Source organism: Calonectris borealis, chromosome 1 (genome assembly GCF_964195595.1).
Source record: "Calonectris borealis chromosome 1, bCalBor7.hap1.2, whole genome shotgun sequence".
NCBI classification, from domain to species: domain Eukaryota; kingdom Metazoa; phylum Chordata; class Aves; order Procellariiformes; family Procellariidae; genus Calonectris; species Calonectris borealis.
The window spans coordinates 78,372,692-78,387,399 of record NC_134312.1 but is presented as its reverse complement, the minus strand read 5'-3'; the positions used below and the strand labels follow the sequence as shown (position 1 = coordinate 78,387,399).

The 14,708-nt window shown below is 38.6% G+C and overlaps 1 protein-coding gene across 1 annotated transcript in view; it reads right to left on the bottom strand.

The window, feature by feature from the left end:
• ARHGAP8 (Rho GTPase activating protein 8) overlaps window positions 1-14,708 on the bottom strand; it is an 80,194-nt gene that overhangs the window by 53,142 nt on the left and 12,344 nt on the right. The window contains exons 2-3 of the mRNA XM_075161869.1: window positions 4,012-4,123; window positions 592-729 (exon numbers count right to left, since the gene is read on the bottom strand). Of these exons, the coding sequence (XP_075017970.1) occupies window positions 592-729; window positions 4,012-4,048 (175 nt within the window). The 5' untranslated portion in view covers window positions 4,049-4,123. The remainder of the gene's footprint in view (window positions 1-591; window positions 730-4,011; window positions 4,124-14,708) is intronic.

The window sequence follows — 14,708 nt, the reverse complement described above, 5'->3', positions numbered from 1 at the left end:
AGGTGCTTTTATATCATAAATATGCCTGCCTGTCTTATACATTGCCAGAATGTTTTAAAAATAATTAACTGTAACTGTTAAATGATCCCATACTCAAATATTCTATGTACCCATAGTTCTTCTCCATGTCACAACAGAAAGTCAGGTGATAAATGCAGTTAACATTTACGTCAACAATTTCCTTTTTGCCTTTTATTAGTTTTTATACAGTGACCCATATCTCTTCACAGTTGCATGCCCTTTCCAGGGCAGACTAGAAAAATGATTACATGTGGCTACACAACACTTCAGGTTATTCAGAAAACAAAACAGCTTATCACAAATAAAGTACAGATCTGTTACAGCCACAGTTAGGCCTTAGATTATAATATATTGCTGCAGTTATATTTTAAAGCAAGATTAAGCTCAAATATTTGGCTCATAATTCATCTGTAGAAAAGCACTGAGTTCACATATTACTATTCAGCTGCTTTTCAGGATGAAGGCTGAAAGCACCAACATGATTCCTGTGCATCACCTTGAGGAGTACAGTAAGAAAAATGTGGTAAGGGGTCTAGTAAGCGTGAAGCCATAGTATTTTTCCAAACATACCTGCTAACTGGATGATGCCATGTCTCGCAACATCATAGTAAGGGTGATTGATATTTAACTCAGGATCCTCGAGTGGTGGAGACATAAATGTTTCCTCCTGTTCCGACTGTGTATCTTCCGCTTCATCTTTCTGCAGTTCTAAAGGAGCAAGCAAGAATGCTTAAGTGCTAATGAACAAAGAAAACTTTTTGTCTCTGATACATTATTGAAGGGTTGAATTTTAGCTCAGTTTGACAAAAACACATTTATCACCATTTGTTGCAGTTTCAGATTGGTTTCTTGCTCATTACCCTTTGTCACGTGTGGGAAAGGCAACCCTTTAATACCTCAAAGCTACCTTCACATCCTCCTTAAGATTATTATCTGCTGTGATGCTCACAAAAATCTCGACAATGACTGGACAGCTGGCAAGCTGTGACCTTGCTATTCACGACTGCTGGTATTGTCTCCTCATTTCCTACACTCCACAATCTGCTTGTTGTATCCATCTACAGCTTCTTGTCTTTTACTTCAAGGTTGTCCGAATGGCAAAGTCAAAGTTTCAGTACACTAACAAGTGCGTTGACAGCTACTCCACATTAACACCCCACGTGAACGCTTTCTGAGAGCAGACTCATTACTTTCCATAAAGGCAGCAAAGTCCAAACAAATCTCCATCTCACCTCCCTCCAAATCCACTGTTTCCTTGAAATCCTTTAACCTTCTGAACTTGCAATAGGCAAGGCAGCCAAATGTCCATCCAACATATACTCCAGTTAGAGGCCAAGCAAAGGTGTAAAAGTCTGCCCAAAAGCCCAGTAAAATCAATAGGCATCCTTCCCCCAACTTCAGTAGATTCTGGACTAGATCCTAGAATTAAAATCTACTCTGCACTGAAATGAGCAACACAAGGTCAATCGATCTTGTTCCAGGGTTTTTTTGGTTTTGTCTGGGGGGTTTTCTTCCAAGTTTTTTCCAAACTGTGGTAAGGTTCAAAGAGCTGATCCTAAGTACATATCCAAATGAACACAGATTCTGGGATAATTACTGTCACTATGTTTCTACACTATTCAGACGAATATTTTCTAGAAACTGCCAGGAATAACATTAAACAGACACAGTAACACACAAGTGTCTTGGTGGCTTAAGAGAAGAAAAGGCACATGTAAAGAGAAAAATTAACGTTCTTATAAGGTGCACCACCCCCTGTACATCATCCATCTCTTTTTATCATGCAAGTTTTAGTACGGTAGAATTAAGTTTTATCTATAACATTATTAGTGCCACTTTCAAAAGTACTTCAAGAATATTTTGCCTTCTAAGCACCTGCATATTTCATATGCCTTGACCACCACACAAGACACACTAGGGCAGAGAGAATATATTAAGTATTGATTTCAGCCAGATTTATGTGCCAGTAGCTAATAAGTGTTAGAGAAAAACTCTTACTAAGTATTTCGGAATGCTTTCCACTCACAGTTTCTCAGTATCTTTCTATGCTATAAACAGCCACATGAAAGCTTTATTGTCTCATTTTTATTTTTAACGTAATTTGTACCAAAAATGCATTTCACAAGGATGAAAAATGCCACTAGCGGCTGGGCTTCTCAAAGACAAAGAGGAATCAGAAACGTGTGTACTAGTTTTACATTTCTTTATGTCTGCATTCACATTAAAACCTCCTCAGAAAATAAATCAACAGTTTGACAGGAAAAAAAAATCTGCCTTTAGAAATAGACCATTAGAGTCCTCTTTATACACACAAAAAAGTTTAAATTCTTATTATTATCTCCAAAATGTGTATATTTTCTACCCTTTAAAAGTGTATCATATATAAAAAGCTACATTAACCTTAACTGGAAAAGTATTCTTTCATTTTAAAGAATGTTTTTGTCCTAAGAGCTGGGAATAATAATACAAACATAATGCAGTATATGAATTTCACAATTTTTTTCTTTTTTAAGTATTTAAGTCATGTTAAAACTCAGAACAAGGAAAACACTATTTTGTTTATTAGGGTTTTTTTTCATGTCTGAGCACTGTAACCACCTAAAGTAACAAAAAGTTGCAAAGGGGGGAGAGAAAAAGAAATAGAAAATGCTAGTCCGTGGGGATGTGAAGCAGGAGCTGTGAACCATTCACCATAATCCACTGAAACTTAACAGGCTTTATTAAAAGTGAAATGTATATTCAAGTTAAACACAACAGAAACAACCAATATGTTAACTACACCATTTGGTACAGAGAGGCAGAGGCTAATTCCTTCTGTAAAAAATTATTTTGTACTATGCATAAAAATAGACAGGTTTCCAAAAAGCAGGGGTAAGGATTTCTAACAAAGCATAGATACCAAGCTATCTGGCTTTGAGATGTGCTGAAGAACTAGAGAAGCAAAGGAAATACGCACGCCCATTTGTACTGCACTTATTCACAGGGACTAAAGAAGTCCCAACAGTAATCATAACTACTGAAACACTAGTTAACCCTAGTCTAGTAAGATGATTCTTTGTATGTTCTTTTTCTTCTCCTTTTTTTTTTTTTTTGTTTTTTTAATATGTGAACAAGAGGATTGGAGCTCAAGAGATGCTTTGTAATAAACACAAATAAAAAAGAAGATTCATTGTTCCAAACTGAGGGAGACCTCAGCTCCATTTTTCTCCTGCAAATGAGAGAGGAGTTTATTGCCCTGCTCCATGAGCTATAGCATAGGATCATCTGTTACTACTTACACCATTATCACTGTTCAACCCAGGCTTGGAGACAACATGAGGGGCCTGATCCAGAGCTTGCCAAGGCTGAGGGGAAAACTGCTTTCAGTGGATTTTCAATCAGGCCCTAGGAGTAAAAAGGCCAGCCTGCTGCTGCTGAAAGTCATGATGTGGAGAAATCAGAGCTAAGGTGAGGGTCAGGGAAAGGGAGACTGAGGTGGCAGGGAAAGAAAAAAAAGAAAAAAAAAAAGCTCTAGAAGACTCTGGCTCTGGGGTTCAGCTTGGCATCCTCAAAAACTCAAGGGAAAAAAAAAGGTAACACTGATCTTTCAAAATGATGAGGCCCCTAATGCCATGGTCATACTGCTCAGCTCGAGTAACATCTTCGGAGATAACACGCAATACAGCGATCTCTATGCTCATTCAATACTTGTCTGTTTGGAGTAATGACTCCCATTTGTGCCACAATATGTGATGATGGTGATATTCCAATAGCCTAGAATTGCACTAGGAACATCTACCAATAATTCATAAAAGCTGCATGTATTAAAGTAACCTTCAACCCTAATGGCTTTAATAGGGTACACATCAGTACAGTGGCTGTAACTCATATTGGATTGCTCCAAGAAGTATTACAGAATGTTGGTGAAGCCTCTCACTTACTGAAGATGCTCTATTAAATCACCTGTAACGCTACACAGATGCCATTTGAAGTATAATAAAAAATATTTACCTATTTCAGCTAACTTCTCATAGTCAATCTCAGACATGTTTCCCCTTAGGAACAAGTCTATGCAGATCTTGAGAACTGATTCTTGCAGGATGAAATGGTCCTTGGGTCAACCCTACAAAAATAAACAAAAGTAGCTGTCATCACAATGTGGCATATTTTACACACTATACAGATATAAAAAGAAAACAATCATCACCCCCACCCCCAAATCCTCCTGCCCAATTATTTCTGAGGAACCAGCTCATCTGCATTTGGGCACCATTTTCTTACAACACAGAGTACTATAGAAGTACTTCAAAACAGCGGTCCAAAAAAGAAAAGCTATGTACGATAACGAGACTTCAACAAATTGATCTGGTTTTATTGGGGGGGTGCAGTTCTTTTTAAAAATACTTACATATTACACATTTTTAATGATAAACATCAGAATTGCAGATTAATTCACTTCCAGAAACAACATACACCTTAATTTTTTCTTGATTTTATTTCTCTGATGAAGAACATATATATTCCATACCCTCATACCAAAGTCACTTATTCTATAGCAGTTTTAAGTTTTATTACAGGAAACACTTTATACCACACATTTCACATGAAAGAGCTTCATGAAAATTTCAAGTGAGCATTAACATATAAAAAACTGAAAAAACATCACTTCCTGTGTGTAATCACTGCTTTTTGTCAAACACTCTCCGGAGTGCTTTGTAAACTGAATGCTCACCCAAAGTGAGCATCAGGAGCGAAGAATACGATTTAGAAGATCTGTTTCCCCAAGCAGCTGCCCCAAGCAGCAATAAGAGTACTTCCCTTCAATTAAAAACCCAGACTCAGGTGTGGAGGTGAGAAAGAAATTGAGCTTTTCATACTCTCCTTTTAATTTCATTTAACCCCCCTACTTTATACCATGTTAAATAAAAAGAAAACAGGCACATTTATGGCTTGGTTGAGAAAAGGCATATACAAGCACATTCTCCTCCTCTGCCAAGAGGTTAGATATTGTACTGCATTGAAAAAGCACTGAAACTGGGAAATTATTTTGGACCAAAACCAAACAAGACCAGACAGTCTGCCCGCTTGCTGCTGCCCACCCTGCGTCTCCCAAAGCTTAAGTAGGTTAAACAGGTTTATTCCAAATCCACAAGTCTGAAAGCTAGATACCGTCCTTTTTTTTTTTTTTAAACCAGAGAAGGGATATACAAGTAGTTTTCTAGAAATAAAATGCACATCAACAAAGCAAGTAAACATCTGCTTAATTATAAGCATATGCTTACCTATTTTGCTGAGGAGGGATTAGTCATTAGAGGGACCACAGTCACTACATGTGTGAACTAGAGCCGGGCTCTAACCGGCTAATGCAAAGTCTATCCTTCAGGTTTCAGTTTATACAGGCAAAACAAATTTGCATCCTAGTATATGACTACAGCTCCCAGGTTTACTACAGTAATACAAGTACCTGCTAACCATCATAATATTTTAAAGAGCTTCTGATGGCTAATGAAGGTTTTCCATAAATTTTCAAAACATTTCACAGAGCTGATACTACTGTAATAATAATTATCACCAAATAGTAATTACCATGCATTTCCACAACTTGCTGCGCTGCAGGTAAAATATGAACATGGTTCTACCACTTTGGAGATTTTCAAACACTTACCAACTATTTTATAACACTTATCAACTATGTTCTTGTTGAAAATAATTATCTCCATTTACGGGAAACTCTCAGTTTAAAAGCACATACACAGGAAAAAGTCCCATTAAGCTTAAAAGAGAACATTATGCCATTTCTCACTGAGCAACAATTTTCTTAAAAAAATGAACGCAATTCTGGGCCAGATATATTTCAGTTCATGTTAATTTTACCACATGGTATTCAAAATTATAATTCCATTGTTGTTTTTAAATTATGATGCAAAAAAAAATACTTAGTGATTGATATTCCAACCAGTAATTAATTTGTTTATTATTATTCTGAGTGGTAGTTAGACATTTCTAAAATTAACAATTAGCAACTAGTGTGGTAGTGCATGTTTTTTTAGCAACTAATTTGTGGCATTTGTAGATGATTTAGTAATTGACGTAGTTTGCTCACAAGTACTTGGAATATTATATGATCATGCGTACCTGTGACGGTCAGGAGTAAATGGTATGTAAGTATCTACTTTGAATAAAGAAAATACAAAAATGTTTTTGAAGCAAAGTGTAGTTGCAAAAAAAGGAAAGCTGACTTTTTCTATCTTATCTGAACAATTTCCTCCCAACTTTTTTTCCTAAACAAAATGTTTGCATTTTGTAGGAATGTAATGATACTGAGAAGTTTTCAAGGGGCTCCGAATTTAACCTACAGCTCACACTTGTATTCACACCTCTTAGACTCCAACTCCACCGAATATCTCAAGCGGGCCTTTCTGCTCTTTGCTGAAGCTGGAACTTGACCACAATAAGCTCTCTGTGACTTATTCTTCTGTTATGTTTTTCAATTTAGTCTTCATAGACTACCACCTGCATTCAGCCAAACTTTCAGAAAGCCAACGTTCAACGTATCTGATCTTCACAGACTTCATCCCAGCCAAATATTTCCCAAAGCTCTTACAAGGAAATGGGGCACTACCTTCCTTCTAAAGTACCTATTTACACCAGGCCTTTCCATCCTATTGAATTTTAACCATAAGTCATAAATAAAATCATAAGTCATAAAAACTAGGCTATATCTTTGACATTAGAATGCTTTTCAGATGACGTGAGTAATGAAAGTCTCAAAGAATTGATGGAACAGAAAAAAAAAGCCATCTCCCTGAGCCCCCACTTGAAGAAAAAAAAAAAGATACAATCCTTCTGCTGCATAGTATTGAATAAAAACCAATTTCTCCTTCATACTAATTGCTAACGCTATAGTTAGAAGTAATGGCTCAATCTAAAGAGGACAGATTTAAGTCTCTCTCAAAACCTGCTGAAAAACACCTGGCTTTTGAACACCAAACTTACTGTACAAGTGAGAGCAACTATGATAGCGTTAAAACATTTGCAAACATTTAACACACAAAGTTACTAGGAAGCTCGAAATAATTTAGACAGAATCAAAGAAGAAGGGAAATGGGGAAGAAACCATCTGCCCGGTTTTCAGCTTACTGCTCCCTTGGGGCAGCAATTAGAAAGTTTCCAGTTACAAGACAAATTTACTGTAGCACCCTCGGAAATTGATTTCCCGTTGACCGCAGCATTCTCTGTTCCTAGGAGATAACATAATCTCCTTAATAGCGTTCCATGCCACGTATCACCGTTTCTAGTAAACTGCCAGATTTAGTGCCTTCTCCTACCTCACCCCGCCAAAAAGGCAGTAAAAAAAAGCCCCGAAAAGAGCCAAACTACAAGCCTTTCATTCATTAATAATAGAAATTTGGAAGTATTTTACAAAATACCACATCCTATATCCCTCCACAGGCAAAGTTATTACTTACTGTCATCCCTAAAAGAGCATTACTTTATTGAAAATGAAGGCAGTCACGCACGCAGAACTGCTTGATAATGAACTCGCATCTACGGATAGTCCAAACAAAGGCGAGGGATTCCTCCCAACATTTGTCAAGGCGCAGACGTCTTTGATGCCTATTCTTTTTGTTCACTCAGCTGTCAGAGATGTTCTTCTTCAAATTTAAATAGTGTGGTTTCTCTTTTTTTTTCCCATATGTTCTTGCCTTCCATTGGTATTCTTTGTTACTTTTAAAAGGTGTGACACAGCTCACCAGGTAACATCAGCCTGCAATTTACATTCTGATAGGATGAGAATGCTGTGTACACCCACCACTTTTCCTGCGAGAGCTGGTGCCTTCCCAGCATCACGATGGTGGGCAACGCACCCCTGCCGCTGCACAGAGAGAGGCTGCGGGTAGGGAGGAGATGTGGTACAGCCCTGCTTGCTGCTGTACCTTCACCCAACACCAAGGGATGAAGTAAGAGGGAGCCGATAACCTACAGCCACGCTCTCTGTTATATCTGACAGCAGCCTGCATCTTTCGGAGAATATATAGGGCCCTAAAGTCAGGCCTATGCTCTGCGACAGAGATGTGTAGATGCGCGATGTAAACGCCCAACTGCACCTACCAAGCTGACCAGATGGGAAATGGGAAAAGCAAAAAAAAGAGACGGATGGATGAAACCATTCTTAAAGTAAAGGGGCTCTCCTGTTTGCTGCAATGACTTCTCCTTCCACGCTGAGAGCCAGTACAGATTCACCCTACAGCCTGGACTCCCGTACTCTGCGAGGATGCCAGCTGCATAACGAGGCTTTGCATGCGGCAAGCAAAGCTGCACTGCTGCATCTCCAGTTTTGCACAGAACTGAAATACCCTTTTCAAAATGAAAATACTGTGAAGCCTGGAAAAGTAGATATTCTAGTTCCACACATCAATTGATGAGAAGTGTTATTGAACCCTGAAATTCAGGAAAATTTAAACAGCTTTAATTTTATTAGATTTTCCATTTGGGCTCTAATCCCAAATTAATTTTACTACCGTAATAAGTTCCACTGATTTTGGTGCAGTAAAGATAAATATCCACAAATTCCTAGAACTGGTCATATTTCTCTGCAATGTCAAAATATTTTTAACCAAACTTTCCATGAAAAATTCATTTTCAAAGGAAAAAAATATTTCCGCAAATTGAAAAAAAAAAAAAGAATTTGAAGGATGATGATACACAGGTTGGTAAATTAATATTTACAATTAGAAAATCATTATTTTGAAAAGTTCCATGCAAGTTTACAATAAGTTATCCAACTATGTATGGATATTTCAATCAAGTTTAAATGCATAATCACTATTTTTAATTGCATCTATATAAATTGATTTCCGTATCACTTAATACACAAAAATGTCATACTACAATTTAAAGCAAAGTATTAGAAATATTCCTGCAACTATTCAGCATTAAACTTGTACATAAATTTTAACGCAGTTTAGGTTCTTACCTGTTAATTTGACATCTCTGTTCTTTCAGAATTAACAAAAACAGTAAAGAATTTATAATGGTTAAAACTACCGATCTCCATACAAAAATAACACTGTGCTGTAGTATCACTTCTCTGTCCCAGAAATAATGTAAGAACTTATCTGTTTTTAAGGCTAAGATGAAAATATTATGTTAAATTGGAAGAGTAAAAATAAAAATTAAATGCATATGGCCTTAAAAAGAATCCAAACAAAGACTTTATCCTTTCTATATCACATTAGTTTGGAGGATTTTGAGCTTCTTTTCATATAATGATCAGAGAAGGAGCACACACAAAGGTTAATTTCTGCGACGGATTGAGACCCAGCCTTGAAAATCAGAAAGAAAGGAAGACAATCTCCCTGTCATGAGCCTCTGTGCTCTAGCATACCAAGTTACACACTGATCAAACAGCACTGATTTTCTGAAAGCAATTTTCTATTAGGCTCATCCATTCAGTGCTTGGAAAATAGAACAGCATTTACTTGATGATGGTATACATTGCCCTAAACTTGGAAAGAAGCCCAAGTTCACGCAGCAGTTTTTTCAGTATTTACCCCTGGATAAATACTAAAGCATTATTCTTTAATTACCCAACCCCCCCAAACACCTGAATTGCTGTTTCTTTGGAGTTTTGAAGCCACACGGAAATGTGGCTTTGCTCCTCCAACGCCTGGGCCACCCGGAGCGCATCTGCATTGTAAATCTGGGCCACGAGAAAGTAAGTCTACGTGGCAGTGCCACCCAGCATAGCCTAGCGCCATGCAGAAATCCCGGCTGGTGTCTCAACTTGGCAGAACAATTACTGTGGACAGCGTGCTACGGCACTTCTATGGTCCTCATGCCCACAGTGCATGACTTCCCTACAGAGCCTGCACCCCCAAACCCTACTTCCTTACTCCCAGGCATTACTGCTCTTGGGTCTAGGGACTCTGGTTTTGTTGCCAGTTTTTGCTGGCAGCTCACCCCTGGCTTTTTGTGCTTATACTCTTTTAACACTCCCACTTCGAGATGGGATGGGATAACACTGTCTTCTGTTCAGCCAAATGCCAACTCTTTGGTAATCCTGGTGCCCGCCGGCAATGTGAAGAAGGAGGGGGAGTCAGTGACCTGCTACTTGCTGTTCCCTTCATGACTGTGTTTTTAGTCATACATTTCAAGTGCCTCCCTTGACTTAACTTCTCTCACTTTGTTTTTCTGTCTTCCCGTCCACCAAGTTCTTCCTTTCTCCTTCTTTCTCTCTGGCCTTCCCCTTTGTTCATCTCTTTGTTTTCCCTTCCACCATGACTCTTAGTTTTCCACCTTCTCCCTAGTTCCTTCACCGTGGCTTAGTTCCTCTGTGCATAATTTTTCACCTGTAACCACCACCAAATCTGCTGGTTAACACAATCCTCTACTTTGCTGATGTCCAAGCTCTCCTGCCTGAAGTTCTCTCTCTTCTCACCTCTCCCACTCCTGGCACAATCAGATTTCGAGCTCTCAGGCTGCACATGAATAAACCTCCAAGGTTGCAGACCCTCCAGGAACAAAGAGGATGAAAAGTCTATAACTGCAGAAAAGGTGTTTCTTTAGTCCACTACATTTCTTACTGCTACTCTGATACTTGCTAGAAAAAAGTTCTGCTGAAATTTGCAGACCGATCTTCTCTTATTTATACAACTTCCTAAATTATTACGGCTTAAGAATTCATCCCACTATACTTTTCACGCTTAAACTGTTAACGGTGAAACCTGACTGAATGAGTAAACGTGTTTGTTAGTATTCCCTTAGTACTTACAATTATCCTGGCAACCAGAACTGTAATTTTCTAAGCAACGGTTTTCAGTTGCGATACAGTGTTTGGTGAAGCTTGATGGCTCAATAACCTGGTACACAAACAATTTTCATCACTGAGTTACCAGCGTGAATTCAGTGTGAAAACAAAGCAAACTCTGTGTTCACCAATGGATGTATAGCAGCAAGGATAGGAGAGACCAGTAACATAACAGAAGGGGTAAGCATTTTTATCAAAGATGATAAACGTAATTTTCAAGCATCCTCTTAACCCCTGTTGGTTCAAACCTTGTTCAGAACAAAAATTTATTAGTGTTGAAGGCAGGGGAGAAGGTGCCTACATGCTACTTGTTCTGATGATAAATCAGACTTCAGTTTCTGATGCCATCAACTGGGTAATTTTTAACCAGCACTGCATTCATTTAAAGCAGACATCTACCCTGTATAAAATAGATAAAGCAACATTTGCTACACTATGCAAGAAAGTGAATTCTCAGCAGGGAGGATGGTAAACACTGTGTAGCACAGTCCTGAAATGAGAAGTTTAGTTTTTGTTGGACAGAATTATTTTTCCTCTCAGAGAGAACCGTTGGTGAGAACAATGTATTCATTAGGTTTGTCACACATACACCCATGTTTGTATACAAGAAAATTTGGAACATAATTACCTAAAATAGTACAGATGACAGAGTGGGACAGAGACACGAAAATACAGGGTTACTGCCTAGTGCAGCACAAGCACACCCTTCCTGCGGCAGCGGCTGCGTTGCGGTTTGGGACGTCCTTTACAGGCTGTCCTGGGCCATGAACAACCCCCGTGGGATGCGTAAACCCAACTCTGTCCACTCCTGTCCTTCCTCTGATAGTTGACTCTGGACTGCAGGCTGCCACACAGACCTCCCTCACCTAATTCAACATTTTGCCAGAGTTACATACCACGTCCAATCTCAAAGCATATTGCGACCTGCCTGCCTCTATAATGCTTGTGATCACATCTGTTGCAGGACTGGAGCAGGTAAGTAAACAGAGCAGGTTATACTTTGAACCTACAGATTGCCCATCACTTGTTTTCCTCCTCTACTGGGAAACCAGTGACGCACTGTGTCCTGGTTTCGGATGGGATAGGGTTAAATTTCTTCCTAGTGCTGTGTTTTGGATTTAGTATGAGGAGAATGTTGATAACACACTGATGTTTTCAGTTGTTGCTAAGTGCCCTCCTAGTCCAAGGACAGCTCCTGTGCCTACTGACTGAGCTAGGTACACAAGATGGGAGGGAACATAATCAGGACAGCCAGCCCAGCTGGCCAATGGGGTATTCCATACCATGTGACATCATGCTCAGTATACGAATGGTAGGCGTGATCCAGGAAGTACCGATCGCTACTTGGTTATCGGTCAGCGCGGGTGGTGAGCAATTGCATTGTGCATCACTCATTTTGTATGTTTTATCATTATCATTATTATTTTCCCTTTTCTGTTCTATTAAACTGTCTTTATCTCAACCCACAAGTGTTTCTCACTCCTACCGTTCCGATTCTCTTCCCGTCCCACTGCAGCGGTGGGGGGGCAGTGAGTGAGCGGCTGCGTGGTATTTGGCTGCCTGCCAGGTTAAACCACGACACACTGTCATTTCATTGACCATGAAACATGTAAGCACGGTCTCTTCCCCCCGCCCTGCCATACCTTCTTTGCTGGAAGGAGTCAAAAATCTATTTATGGGAAGAATTAAGCACGTGAGAGTGAAATAAAAATTGTTTCCCTACTGCGTATAAATATCTGCATGTATCAGCCATTCCCAGTTCTGAAAGCACTGAAGTAAAGGGATTATTTCTACCCATTACTAGCAAAGAGGTTTTGGAAATACTCTTTTGTTGTCTGAAACAGTGCAGCTATTTTCTTATCACATTCACTTCTTCATCTGGCACAGTGCAAGCACGTGGAAAAAAAAAAGTGCCTAATGTATAACCAATTAACAGAAAGCCATGTAAGCTTGCTGTATCGTTAGGATAAAATTATCTGAACATGGATAAGTGGTTGCAATATGACACACACACCACCATTTTTTGATTCAGCGTAAATGTTTATTGACTAAACAAAGATTACTATAATGTAATCATAATAAACATTAATGATCAGTCATCTATGGAACTTGCTCTCCAAATTAATATTCTGTAATACACACTAATGTGGCAGAATTATGTTGGGCTGAACTCATGTTTAACTAGAGCTTCCATCTCAAGGGATTACACACTTTCAGTTGCAGACAAGTATATTTTTAAGACTGTGTTTTTTAATTAAATTAATCTGACAAGTTACTGGACAAAAGGTTAGTGTATTATTATAAAAAGGGATTTTTTTAATTGCATAATTATTCACTGGGGATTCCTCTGGCTGGAATAAATTAGGGCTTTTAAAATAAATTAATATTCTTTTTATATTTATGTAACACAGGCCAATGTTTCCAATTCTTGTCAAGATGTAGCAATACCCAGGCTTACCATCCCCCCTCCCACATCAGAGCTGCACCAAAATGAAATAGTACTGTAAAGCAGAGGGGGCAAGTTCCAAAAGCCATTTTATATGCTGAACATATAGTCCATGTTTAGTTATAAATCTCAATTCAAAATCAAGTAAAATGACGATAATAGCACCTGTTGTTCCACTGCTTCTCCATTTGCACTGGATTGTTTCTTAATCAGGGCACTGAAGACCCAGTTAGTTGTTGGTTTGCCCAAAACAATTATTTCCCCATTAATTCACAAGTATTAAGATTAAATGTTTTCCACCCAACCAACTGTAACTTGTCATAACTTACTGTGCAAGGCAGGAAATTTAGTACTGTAAAGCCTGGTAGTGTTTTACTACAAGAGTTCAATGCATGACGTCAAGGAAGCTGCCAAAGCAGCTAGTCTAGCAAGCGTTTCAGATGAGAACTCAGTCATTGATATGCTTGTGCCAAGGGGCTTCGTAGGGCCCAAAACACTTCACATGTTCTATACTATTAATACAATCAATCAGCAACAACAGCCATTTCAAATCTAATCTTGAACGCAACTTCCTTCCATATTCAGTCCACCTCAAATTTCCCCTCTAGTCACATCAGCACATCCCATCCGCAGAATCTTCATTTTTAAAATCGCATCCCACACTAGATTTCTATAGATGCTTTGGAGTTACAACTGAACAAAAACTGAAAAACAATTTTACATTTCAAGAGCTTCAACTGTTTTCTTGATGTTAGAATTTTAAAGACAATGTTAAAATGTTTCTTGCTCATCTTGCCACCAGAACTAAAACTCACTAGCAACTCACACACACTTTATTTTGCTGGCTTTTGTGAGCAAAATTTTGTGGAAGAGCACAAAGAATTCTTCTATGTGCAAAACTGCAGCATAAAATAATAAATTTGTCAGCCAAGACTATGGAGTAATGGGAACTAGAGGAAGAAAAAGAAATAGAAGAGGAAAAGGGAGGAATAGGCAGATCTTTCCATACTAAATTGTAAAGGCTGGGAAAAAAGAAAAAACACCCAACCCTAAAGTTAGACTTAAAGTTTGAAATATGGCTAAAAGGCTTCCTGTCCATTTTCCTTTGTGTTCGCTGTGCCCATGTCTTTTAGAGCTGTAATTCTCTTACCTGGAATGGCATACAGAAGACTAGCTCCAAAAAGACTAGCTAAAATCTGCATGAGAAGTGTCTTGTGTCATGGTTCAATGATATATTAAGTGTGACTTTCAAGTTCCCTGTACCAGATCAGAAAAACTAAGGTCACATGAAAGAAAGAAATGACACAGCACAAGTGAACTCTACGAATCCAAATTTGTTCAAACAATTTTGGCAGGTTAACTTTTTCATCAGAAAGATTTATGTGGCATCAAGTATCTCCTGTCCTCCCGAAGCTGACATAAACAAGGATTTATGCTTTTTTGCTGCCTTTG